Below are 12,598 nucleotides of genomic sequence, written 5' to 3' on the forward strand. Positions count from 1 at the left end.
TTTTTGTTCTCTGGGAAATTATCTTGATAAATACAGAAACAAGCATAAAAATAAAAACATCTACAATAGTGATAGTAGTAATAAAAAAATAATGGTCAGTGCAAAGTAGCCTGCAAATTCTTTGGTGGGGGGGGGAGAGAGAGACCTGGATAAAGGCTGGGGGGACGCTGGGGCCAAAAAAGGTTGAGAAACACTGGCCTAGAAGGTCAAAACATAACAAAGAGGACCCCCTCTTCGTCCTCTCTGCCTGTGGAGGAGTTCACAGTCCCCTGGATGTTTGAGAAGCAATTCATTCTTAAACTTTGTAAATTATTTACTCAGAACATTTTTCCTAAATTATTTATTTTCATTAACTTTTAAAGCAACATCAGCAGTCAAACTTTAGAGTCTAAATTACTACAATTACACACATGTGRAAATAAAAACTAATTTTCACTCAAATGTGCCCCAAAGACGCAAACCAACTTCAATGAATTTAAAAAGGAACTTGTGCTCCCAACCAAAACTAAAAGTTAAAAAGTGATAAGTAAGCAGACGCCTGAAACAGCATCACAAACAAGTCTGGTTAGAAAAAAGGAAATCATTTATTAAACATAACCGTATTGGCAGAACAGCCCATACACATAGCATCGGATTCAGGTCACAATCACTCACTTTCACTATATACAGATAGGCACATTCACATTAGGCATTAAAGCCAGCCACAGCGTGTACTGTAGGGCCAAACCAGTGGCAGGTTTGGTTGTTGCCTCTCAGTTCAGCAAGGAAAAAACAAAAATAATAATAAATCAGTCTGGTTAAATGGTTTCCTCTGAAAATTTGAATGTTTGGATTTTTAAGCTGCATGGAGCCACCTGACCAATAATCTCCCTGGGGAATACACCGCCATAGTGTGTGTGTGTTCACTGCAGATCCAGACCTCTAAACACAATCTGTTCTTCGGAGAACGTCACGGTCCGAGGGAAGCAGCGACTGGGAATACGCACACAAGGCAAGTCTGACGTAACAGGAGAAACAGCCTGAAGTCTGAGAGTTTTAGCTCCACAAACAAAACAAAAAAAACCTTTAAGAGACAAGTAGAAAAAAAAACAAAACGGTCTAACTCGACTGTTTTGAATAAAAAATATTCAATGAATAATTTGCTACAACAAAAAAGTTTTTACTTTGCAGTACTAGACGTCTATWAAAAAAAAATAAAAAAAATAAAAAGTCAGGAAAATGGGAGACTTGGAAAGAAGTGCTCCGTACTCAAACTATCCTCCTCCTTCATGCTTCACGGGATCCTTCACCACCGCAGGACAGACAGCAGCAACTAATGAGTGACAACAAGGTGAAAAAGAAAAGCCGCAAAATCCCAACACATTAACAAAAATAAGGAATAAATAAGTTTTAGAGACACTTTTAATCCTGCAAGTTTGCAAGCTGCAGTTTTTTCCTGTGTTGACGATGCGCGAGATAACCAACCTGAATCGGACGCGTTTATGACACACAGTCTGGGTTCGGTACTCTGGTAATGCTACATCACACGAGTGAGGGTGAACCAATAGAGACACAGCATGTTGGAARGTAGACCCGCCTCCTGAACCGCAGGCGGTCCGATCTGTCCTGGGATCGGCGCTCTGCTGCGTTCAGGTGGCGTTGGGAGGCAAGTTAAGGCAGCCTAGTCGATGCAGAGGCTATACAACTTTAAAAAAAACAAACAAAAAAAAAACACAAACAAGAAGACTTTGTAACACCACCTTTAAAGAGTGTGCAGAAACCTGAAGTGAAACAACACATGATAGAACATCACATTGTTGATTTTCAAGCATTCGTGTCCTCAAAGTCATCCTGACGACTTGGTTTCTTTCTTTTTACCTGGGAAAAAAAAAAACTTAACTGATTTCTAAAGACCTTTCTCAAGAATGTCTTAAAGTCATTCTTGARAATGTCTTTTTCCCCAAGAAAAAGACATTTTTCTTGGGAAAAATGTAGACAGTAGCTCTTTGTCCAAGCGTCAACGCAAGTCGATCGCTACAGAAAACGCCGTTCAGTTGGCCTTGTGTTAGCGATGCTAGTTTGAGCAAATGCTTTTACTCCCTTCGCTTTTCACAGACGAGTTTAGCCAATTGGACATTCTGAAGTTAAGATAATTTAATTAAATTTAAACTAAAAAATCTGGCTCTGATATTTAAATTCGGCATTTCTGAGTTTCTCGTGGCGTCGATTTTGACCGTCTATCGCGATGTGCAAATCTGGTTTCCTCTTCTGTTGATAATTAAACCAGTCCCCTTGTACAGTTTAAGAGAACCACGGACAGAATATTAGAGATGCACCAAGAAATTGTCTGGTTGCTGGAATAACAGGCCGATTTCACTCATTCATCGACTCTAAACCAGCCGGAAGCTAACAATCCATTCTTTTCCCCGTCAGTAAACGCACCACATAAAAACCAAGCAGCTCTTTTCTGTGGAAGCTGCTACAGAATGACATAGTACGGCTTTATTTAAAAAGAAAAGTAGTCAGAGGAAGCGCAAAGGATGTTTGAAGGTTCTAGAAAACATTCCAGGTGTTCATTTTTTTTAGCAATGCTAACAGGAAGCTAAAGGTGTTGCAGTTTTATCCTTTTAAAGAGGATTGTAGCAGCTCAAGCAGAAAATTAAACCTACCTAAAGTAGGTTTAAAATGTCAACTATTAATTTTCTATTTGTTTTCAAACGGTGGAATGTTTTGACCSCGGAGCTGTGTAACGTTGACTGCTCTCTCCCTCACACGGTGTGACGTCACCTCTGCTCCTTGTATAAATAATTGATGACAGAAGACATCTTGTTTGCTCACGTCAACTATAAATGAGAAAACAATTCAATGAAAACATACAGGCCTTTTCTCTCAGATGTTAATGTGGAGAATTAAATTATTTTGAATGCACTGTGTAATATWAAAAAAAATTATTTTGTCTTTTGAGATGGTGCATATTGCATGTTCAATATAGAAAATAAAATAAATAGGCAATAGTCAATCTTTTTAAAAGGGTTTTTAGTTTATAGATGCATCAGACCCAAAAGCTTTAAATGTAGATATTAAGTGATGGAGAGCACAAGCTGTGTAACTTTGGCCTGATTTCTTTMTTAGACATTTTACTATAAATTTGGTGTCAAGAAGTAGAAATAAAAAAAGAAATGTTTTTAATAATGGATTTTAAAGAAATGACTAAAACTGGTATCAGGTTATTACTTTCCAAAATTGGACATCAGAAACTGGCCACGAAATATCTGATCGGTGCATCTCTAATATAAATAAAACTATCTCTGAGCGCTGGATACAGCATACTGTGCATGTGTTGGCATAATAATCACAACAARTCGCTGTCTGTGTAATGGTGAACCAACAAGATGTTATTCTCTCAAGTGGAGTTCTAGCATGAATGCATTAACAGTAAACCAAGTGGGATTGAAAAACTCAGAATTTGATGTTCTCCTTTGCATAAAACCGTTTGGAGAACGCCGACCCGCTCCCCTCACAGCGTTATCACGAAGGAACCRAAATTCAAACAAATTTGTTTCAGAATCGAGAAAATTAAACTCAGATATGCAAAGCGGACTGATGTTTGTAACTAAACTAGACTCGTAACYTGCTGAAGTAAGAGATTGACATTTAAACAAAAGGATGGCGTTTCCCCCGTGGGGTCAGGCTGCGGTACTTTTTGCTTTACTTTCTCCATCTGGTGAGAGTGAAAAGGACGCGAATGTGATGAGGGATTTCCTGGTTTCTTAGAGTGGCGGCCTGAGGAGGGGACGACTGAGATATTCCTGTGTTTGAGCTGCTGGCCTGAGAACTAAAATCTGCATGTTTTGGAAACAACATCCTGATATCCCTTCACATCCACACCGTCCGTTTAACCTTTTTTCCCCCTCTTTTTTTGGGGTGTTTGAAGGTAAGAACGAGCTTCGGCTCACTTCACTCGTCTCGGTTCACCTACGTGGCCGTCATTTTCCTCTAAAACAAAAACAAAAAAACAAACAAACAAACAAACAAACAAATCAAAGGCTTCAACCTCCGACTTCCTGTTTGAGGCAGAAGCCTAGGCCGCTGTAAGCTTCCTCTGCTCGCCATGGGCGTCCCTCACCAGGAGGAAACAGTAAGTCACCGGAGTCGGTGAAGAGACGAGGAAAAGAGACGGGTGAAGGGGACAACGCACAACTAGATTACCCCCCCGAATGCTCTCGTCGGGTTTCTGAGCGGGAGTCCGAAAGCGGGYACTACTCTCCTGCGGCTCCTTCGCCGCGCTCCTCCTCGTCTTCCTCTTCCTCCCGGAGTGGCTTGTCTGTGTAAATGTCTCTGGCCAGGAGGACTCTGGTCAGGAGGCTTTCAAGGATCTGACGCTCCAGCGGAGTGGAGCTGAACCAGACGGGGTCGCCGGAGCTGCAGGCCGGGTCCGGTTGGACGTAGAAGACGTCGAGGCGCTCCCATAGCAAAGGCGGACTGGACAGGAGGGAGAAACGGAGGAGGAGAGAAGACAAAATGGGGTGGGAGGATGAAGGAAGGAAGGATTAGGGTAGAAGTGAAGAAAGAGACATTAGAGGAMGACAAAACAAATCTAGTCTAAAAGAAACTCTAAATGAAGCCACACTTTCAGTCCTCATCTTTGACCAGTCAACATAAAGTTCAGGATGTGAACAGCAAAGAGTTTTAATCACAGGACTGACCAAGTTTTATTGGACTCCATGTTTGTTTGATCAGATTTTTTAAGGCTATTTCTGTCCGTTTTAAACCGGGGCTCTCAAACAGCATGAGTTACCGTCCGGGGGCCCCTCTTTGCAGACAGGCGAAGCTAAGAAAATATCAACTTTTAGAAAGTTTTCACATTTTTATTCTGTATTTTCAATACTTATTACATTGGTTTAGCATAAATACCATCTAAAACCATAAATTTGACCAGCAGTCAATCAGAATGTCAAATAACATTCAGTTATTTTAACATATTTTATAGTAATTAAAATATATATAAGATTATAATTTTTTGTTATCCTCTGCTTAAAATTGTATTAGATTATTTTTATTGTTTCATTTATTTTTTCTAATTTTTCCTCAAGTTTTCTGAGTCCTTTACTTTGAAAAACGATAAAATGAGATTATATTACATCCTTTATATTTTTCATATTTCTGTAAATACTGTGATATTGAATTTTTACACAATCATATCAAAGGGATCTGATGCTCATAAATCAACACAAACACTTTTCTATTTTAACTTTAAATCTCAGGTAAGTGATTTAAATGGGATTTTGATTTTTTATGCTGCAGCTAAAATGCATAACTACAAGAATAATCAAAGTGTGTTTACCACTTGGATCTGTAGAGCTCGTAGAGACGACACTCGTGCTTCTTTACCGGGTAGCGGACAGGCGGGTGGCCCGCCTCGTTTTCATCCCGTTTGACCTCGGCCTGCTTGCGCTTCCTTCTCCTAGATTCTGTCTGTGCTTCACCTGAGCGTAGAAATACAGCATTTAGAAAGGAACGGCAGTGAAACATAGAACAGAGATCTCTTCTGAAAGAGGAAAACACCCAAGAAGAAGCAATAAAACATAAAAAATAATATCCTGGTAGAGATATGCAAAGAGTTGCTTGGTAAAAATTACATTTTAGGAAGTCCAGATATTTTTGTTTATTTCAGATGGTTCTAAATGTTGATAAGTGTTTACCCATTTTATATAAGAAACATGAACATCAATGTTTTCTCAGTGGCAGTGTGTGAAGATAAAATATGAGAATAAAACGCTTAACGGAAAAACCAAAACATTAATTTCTTTGAATTTACAACACGTCTCACACACTGCAAAAACACAAAATCTTAGTATAATTGGTTTAGTTTTTATAGAAAATATTTTAGTCTACTTGAAGTAAGATGAAGCTAACTTAAAAGTAACTTTTCAGCTTGTTTTAAGTCAATAATTCCTTAATGTTAATGGAAAAAACACTAAAATCTGGTAGATATTTTCACTTATGACATGGGGAAAAAAATGTCTTTTTATAAGTAAAAAAAGTGGAGCTTGTAGATTTAATATTAAGGAATTACTTAAAACAAGCTCTGATATATTGCTGGAAAGTTACTTGTGAGTTAGTTCTCCGTTATTTCAAGTGTAATAAGATATTTGGTAAGATTTTGTGTTTTTGCAGTGAAGCACCAGACGTATTTGCCTTATTAGGAAACAATCACATTCTAGAAAATAAATAAAAAAAATAAAAATAAAGTTTAAAGAAGTCTTAAACCAGCTGTTAACTTGGTATTGAAACCATATTGATTTAGAAAAAAAAAAAATCATCCAATTCCATAAGAAATTGATAGAAAGCCGACATGGGTAGCTGCGTTACCGTGGTGATCCTGAGAGATGGAGGGCACGCGGATGCAGACGCTGCGCTCCTTGCTGACAGGATGGATGGTGTCGGGCCCGTAGACGTTGGCGAAGGAGAGGCGCAGGTGCTGCTCCACGGTGCGCAGGCCAAAGTATTTGGTGTTTAGGTAGACCAGTGAGCGGAGCAGGGAGGCCGGACTCTGCTCCCCGAGGTGCCGACCGCTCCACAGGCTCTGCTCCTCCACCCGACCCCACAGCGAGCCTGAACGCAGCACAAAGCACTCCGGTAAGCGTTGCAAGGAGCCTACGGTCGCCGTGCGACAGACTAGGAACCCCCTCATGTCCTCATATAACTTCAAAAATGCAATCACAGAGCATCAGGATGTGAACAGCAGAAAGGTTATAATCACTGGACATGAGCCTCTGTGCGGCCGGCTGCTGCTGCTGCTGACAGGAACACCTGCGTCCTGCCATGCTGCCACTTCACCATGTCACTGTGTTATCAGTGAGACATGATGTTGTTTCCAGGCGCCATGCAAAGATGCAGCTTCACATGTTCGAMTGATAGCCTCTGGCTCCAGGACGTGGATCACATTTTCACGTCGGGTCACATCAACATCATGAATGTCTTCAAAGTATTGACAGAACCAACTACGGTTCAACCGAACGGTTCAAATATCTATAAACAGCTGCGTCTGCATTTGATACTTCTMAAAATGAAACATCTTTTCAAACTTACAAGATATTAGGGCAGTATTAAGATTAAAATGAATAAAAATACGAGCCAAAAGTCACAATATTACAAGAATAAAGTTGAACAACTTCATAATGTTTCGAGAATTAAGTCATATTTCAGGAATAAAGTCGTAAAATTCTTGTATTATTTCGACTTAATTCTCATACAAGTTTGTCCCATTTCTGTAAAAAAAAAAAAAAGTAAATTGCTATGATCTCAATTACACATTAGTGGGGGAAAAAGAAAGTGCAGGGGTTTAATGATTTGCGTGATTTTCTGTGTTCGTGGAACTGCAAAAAATCTGGAGGGCCTGACTGATGTAATTTACCATTATTCTGATAAAAGCTGCTTTGATTTGATTGATAAAATTATATTTAATCACATAACTTCTCTAGAAAATTTCATTCATTCGTCCTTCTGGAGTCTAGGGGCCACATAAAGGAAMTGGTGGGGCCGGATTTGGCCCCCAGGCCTCAGGTTTGACACGTGCTCTAGCTGCGTTTAAAAACTGCAGGTTGTGAGTTCAGCTCCTCTTACCATCAGGAAGCACACTGGGCTGCCAGTCCTTGAGCACCTTATTGAGCTCCTCTCCAAACTGCTGGTAACACGGGTCGCTGAACAGATCATCCTTCCGGCCTTTGGCGTGAAGATGCTTCAAATAGAGAAGGAGAGAAAGAAAAGCTCATGTCAGTACAGAGGATAAACATGGAGGCCGTCTGGGGATGAAGCTTTAGTGTCCTCAGAAACAAAAGGTCAACATCACAGATGGTCAGGATGTGAACAGCAATGGATATAATCAYCGGACACATCAAGTTCACTTAAAGAAATAACATCACCACATTTTAACTGCAAGTCCAAGACTAAAGCATTTCAACTAAATTATTCTAGAAACGTTTAACAAAACTTGAATAAATATCCTCTAAAGTCAGATCTTACATTTTTCTGCCAGAAAACTCCGACATGTGATGAGTTTAGATAAAACCGTGCTCCTCCTCTCAGCAGCCATGCTCTCTGATCGAGGGAAAAGGCTGTGCACCACTGAAACCTGTCCTACTGGAAACACTCACCCTAAACTCGGTTCCTACCTCCGAAAACAGATCAGCCACGTCAGTAAAAGCCATTTTAATGTTTTACGTTTATTTTAAAGATTGTAGAATTTAATTGTTTGCCCTATTTTGTTACAGTTGCTACAAAAATTAGRAAAATTGTTAAATTATACACTTGATCAGACTAGGTATTTGCTGATAAAGATTGCTTAAAAAATAAAAAACAGAAACTAAGAACCTTTGCTGATTATGTAAATGGCATTTTCTGGATTGTGTCTATAGTATAAAAGGTAAAAGAATAACGTCCACATGAAAGTGTTTTCACAAAAAAATAAATCAACAAAAAAATATAAAATAAACTACATTACAAGCAGTCACTGTATAAAAAATAAATAAATAAAAGTTCAGTTCAAGTTTGTTGCTGGCCTGCAGAGTAACATAACATTTTATTTTATATGGGAGAGGAAATCTTGAGTTTTCCACCAGCTGCCTAAACCGACATGCAACTCTTCAAGTTAGATTTTCATATTTCTCAAAAAGTAAAATMTGCTTAAAAAGCTCATATGATCGTATTTAGAAAAAAAACAAACATGAAGCCTTGAATGATTGTTTTTTGTGGATTAACCCAAAAGCATAACTTTGGGAAAGCAGAAGAGTCTACACAACCGGTGAAAGCAGTCGACATGAAAACAGCATTGAAAAAGTCTTCTGGCACAATTTACTCTAATTTCCAGAAGAAGAAATGAAAATAAACCCTGTGCATTATCATGGATGTTTAGTGCAGGAGGTGCATTAACCAAATGTTTTCCATCTAACCGTTTATATTATCTGGATGTCAGTCATTTTGACGAATTGCAGTTCACGTGCGTGACCACGTGAACTGGAAGCCTGGCTGAAGCTTCGTGGGATCTGGCGGTAAACATTTCAGTGCACTGACCTGCTGAATTCCCAGACAGAGGTAGAGGATGCTGTCTGGAGAGTAGCGCTCCCCATTTGGGCGGCACGCCTCTCTGACGAATCGGGACAGAGCTGAGTTCAGCTCCTCTGCGTTCAAYGACAACAGGTTGCTTTTCGACCGAGCTGCAAGACACGCAAACAGGCTCTTAGCTGCAAATAAACTTTGGAACAGGGGAGGATCAATATAATCAAAGTAATGCATGTCATCTAAAGTAAGACGTCTTCAGTAACTTTGTAGATTCCTTGAGGACCAACCAGGAAAGTTCTCCAAGTCTCTAAGTGTTTATGCGTCAGAGGAGGGAGGCTACAGCAAAAAGCAACAAACATGAGTGAGTTAACTAATGTTCTGACAAAATAAACATAGCTAAATGACATGGCTCTGATGATAAAACACTGGGCTCATCATCTGGGAGGTGATTTCATAGCCGTCCTTTGCTGAACACAAGTTGAAGTGCTGCTCCAAAAGACTGCAGTCCCACCATTTTGTTGAGCCAGAAAATCATTTTCATTCTGTACGTCTCCAGGACTGTTGAGATGTGCTTACAACAGAATAACCACCGTTGTTAACCGAATAAATCCCACACAATCTCCACAGTGGAGAAAAATCCTATGAAACAAATTCAGAGCGATGATCCCGATGCGCCGTGAAAACAGCCAGGATCCAATCTTTGATTTTATTTAACACAAATGGTCGGGATCAGCTTCATCGTCTATTTTATGTATAGGTTTGGTTGTGTGTGGTTTCCATTTCATCAAATATAAACTTGAATCAAAATCCCATGTTKTAGGCGTTACAGAACTGAAGCCAACATCAACAGTAAAGTGGAGATGTTGAAGTATTAACATGCATCCTGAAATAGACCAACACAACCTTTTTCTAAACCAGTCATTTTAGGTCTGCATTCTACTTTTTCATTCATATTCTCCACGTCTGGGTTCAGCTCACTTGGTTTGGAGGTATCCTTTTCTTTGGTGTCTTCTGATTGGTCAGAGAGGGACAGCGCCCAGCGTTTCCAGGCGTTGATGCCGTAGCGAGACTTGAGGGGCAGCGACCTTCCTTCCAAGTTGCTGCTTGGACGTGACGGAGAGGACGAAGGCAGGTCCTCCACGGCCTGCCTTTTATTCCCCTGGAACAGAAGCGTTAGAGTCATCAGGCTGCGTGCCGAGCTGCAGGATAACACGGCTACCTTCACGCGTCTGAACGCACCAGTCTTCTGGGCCGAGGTCGAGGCGTAGACTCCTGCAGCTCCTCGTTCTCCTCTGCCAGGACCGGAGGCAGAGAAAAGCTCATGTCCTCGTCCATTCCCTCCAGCACCGGGACGGGATCCGACGCTGAGGACGGTACGCACAAAAGACCGGCTGAATTATTCACCGGTTTGTTTAGAAATGCAGAAATGAGTTACAACGAGGAACCAGTTAGGRAAATCCTTCACACTTCTTTCTGAAAGAGCCTGACGGTAAGGCCAAACCGTTTTCCCATCATGCTGCAAACATTTGGGTTTCTACTCTGCGTCCCCAGAGCCAAACATGAAGCAGCATTCAGTTCTTGTTCTCCACTGAACTTCCAGAAAACTGCTCCAATGTTGAGCTCCTTTAAATCAAGGCTGAAAACGCACAAGTTTAGAGCTGCCTGTGATTCTTAACTGGAACGTTAATATATTTTATTTATATTTGCTTAATGATTTTGATGACGATATTTAACAAAATATAATATTTATTGCTCATTTCCTAATTGGTGGCTGGATGATGTTTGTTACCTAAAGCTCTTTGAACTTCTATACAAAAAAACTTGACTAACATTTTGCCTTTCAAATCCAGGTTACGACTTTCATCTGCGTTTATTTAGTGTAATAGGGCACACCTTGACATCTGTCATTAAAGACGCTCCAATGTTTTTTTTGCTTATTTAAAATCTGCTGTTCTGTTCTAAGTAATGCTGCCTTCTAAATCRAGGAATTTGTGGTTTTTATTTTTCATACAGGCAATCATGATTGCCTGTATGTGAGCAATCAGGGACTGACTGTCAAAGATAACCCAATAAACCTTCAATTACACAGCAAGAAAAGTTTTTCACACCCAAATACAAAGCGAGATGATGAGACAACTCATGCAGTTTTCCAAATCCCTTGACAAAATCCAAACCTTAAAAACATGAGCCTCAAAGAAAAAAAAAACCCACAGAGGGAGAAATATTTGTCTCAGCTGTTGAACTGAACCACCAGAAAGCTGCAGATTCAGATGGCGCCAGATAAAAGCTCTATTAAGTRACAAACTAAAACAGGGACGGTCAGTGAGAGGATCATCACGGACCTCAGAGACTAAGATTTAATTTTTTTTGGCCGTATCGGTCCATGTACCCGACAGCTAACGGGATAAATCCGGATAAACAAACAAGCCGCAATGGGCTAAAGCTTCAGTTCTTCCTCTGCAGACAAAAATGTGACGCAAGAAGTGAGATAACAGAACAGAGTAATGGTTCAGATTGAATTAAAGCGACTCCTGGAGCTTGGACGACACCATGATGGTGACAGAACGGCATTTTAGGTACAATGTGTTGATTGTTGCACAGGCCGAATGTTCAAATGATTCAGACTGATGAACTCGGTAACAGTTTGCCGTTGATAAGAGTATTAAAACAACTACGGTGCTTTGAAATGCTGTGCAAAACGTGGTTTTTCTGTGTGTATAGTTTTGGATTAATTACAGCTCTCACTGTGTTGTTCTTTTAACAAAGGGCCTTTTTTGACTCTGCAAACGCCAATTAACCATTAATCGATTACTAAAATAGTCAATAGTGTTTTGTTTCGTTTCCTTCTTTTGTCTGTTGTATTAGGATCGATTGTTTATCTGGTTGGTCATTTGTTCCTGACCTAAATGTTTATTCGAATGCAAACTTTGACTACATGTGTGTGAATTATATCTTTATGGTTATTAAGAATGCAACAAATGTATGGATGCTTAATATAAAATGTCAGGACGGTGTTTACCTTGAGGGAAGTCTGCCTCTAGGTCCAGGTCGGGCTCATACTTTTCATCCTCCTCCTCCTCCTCTTCCATCTTCTCCTCTTTTTTGGAGCCACAGCTGGAGGATTCCTCCTTAACGCTCTCTCTCTTCACCGCCAACGGCTTCACATCTGAAACGTTCAAACCAGGCAGATTCTTACCGTCGACACTTCCGACAGGTTTTATTGAGCTGACTTGTTTCTGAAGTGTCGGCGCTTCAGCAAAGCCACGTACGACTCGCCACATTTCGGCAGACTTTCACCTGGTTTCTCGTCGTCGTCATCTACAACGACCACAGCTGCCTCTGCGGTACTAGAGGGCGCCTCGCTTTTCAGGTCTTTCATGGTGTGAATAATCTGTTCTGCCCCCTGCAGCGTGGTGGGCAGAAACACAGGCACRGGAACCTGGAAGGAGCAGGATTTAGGGTTTAATAAAAGTGGATCGCCTTGAATATTTCCAGGTCCAGGAGGATTTATTTTTTAAATTTATCCTTCGGTGGTGTCTAAACTTTTTACCATGAGCGT

The 12,598-nt window shown here is 40.4% G+C and overlaps 1 protein-coding gene across 1 annotated transcript in view; it reads right to left on the reverse strand.

Moving 5' to 3' along the window:
* Nucleotides 1-560: 560 nt before the first annotated feature.
* Nucleotides 561-12,598, reverse strand: part of zmym2 (zinc finger, MYM-type 2) — a 36,040-nt gene continuing 24,002 nt past the window's right edge. Inside the window, exons 17-25 of the mRNA XM_008431806.2 lie at nt 12,337-12,478; nt 12,059-12,205; nt 10,279-10,403; nt 10,018-10,198; nt 9,052-9,194; nt 7,606-7,720; nt 6,352-6,594; nt 5,324-5,465; nt 561-4,461 (exon numbers count right to left, since the gene is read on the reverse strand). Coding sequence (XP_008430028.1) covers nt 4,239-4,461; nt 5,324-5,465; nt 6,352-6,594; nt 7,606-7,720; nt 9,052-9,194; nt 10,018-10,198; nt 10,279-10,403; nt 12,059-12,205; nt 12,337-12,478 — 1,461 coding nt within the window. The 3' untranslated portion in view covers nt 561-4,238. The remainder of the gene's footprint in view (nt 4,462-5,323; nt 5,466-6,351; nt 6,595-7,605; nt 7,721-9,051; nt 9,195-10,017; nt 10,199-10,278; nt 10,404-12,058; nt 12,206-12,336; nt 12,479-12,598) is intronic.

This window comes from Poecilia reticulata, linkage group LG2 (assembly GCF_000633615.1).
Source record: "Poecilia reticulata strain Guanapo linkage group LG2, Guppy_female_1.0+MT, whole genome shotgun sequence".
Classification (NCBI taxonomy): domain Eukaryota; kingdom Metazoa; phylum Chordata; class Actinopteri; order Cyprinodontiformes; family Poeciliidae; genus Poecilia; species Poecilia reticulata.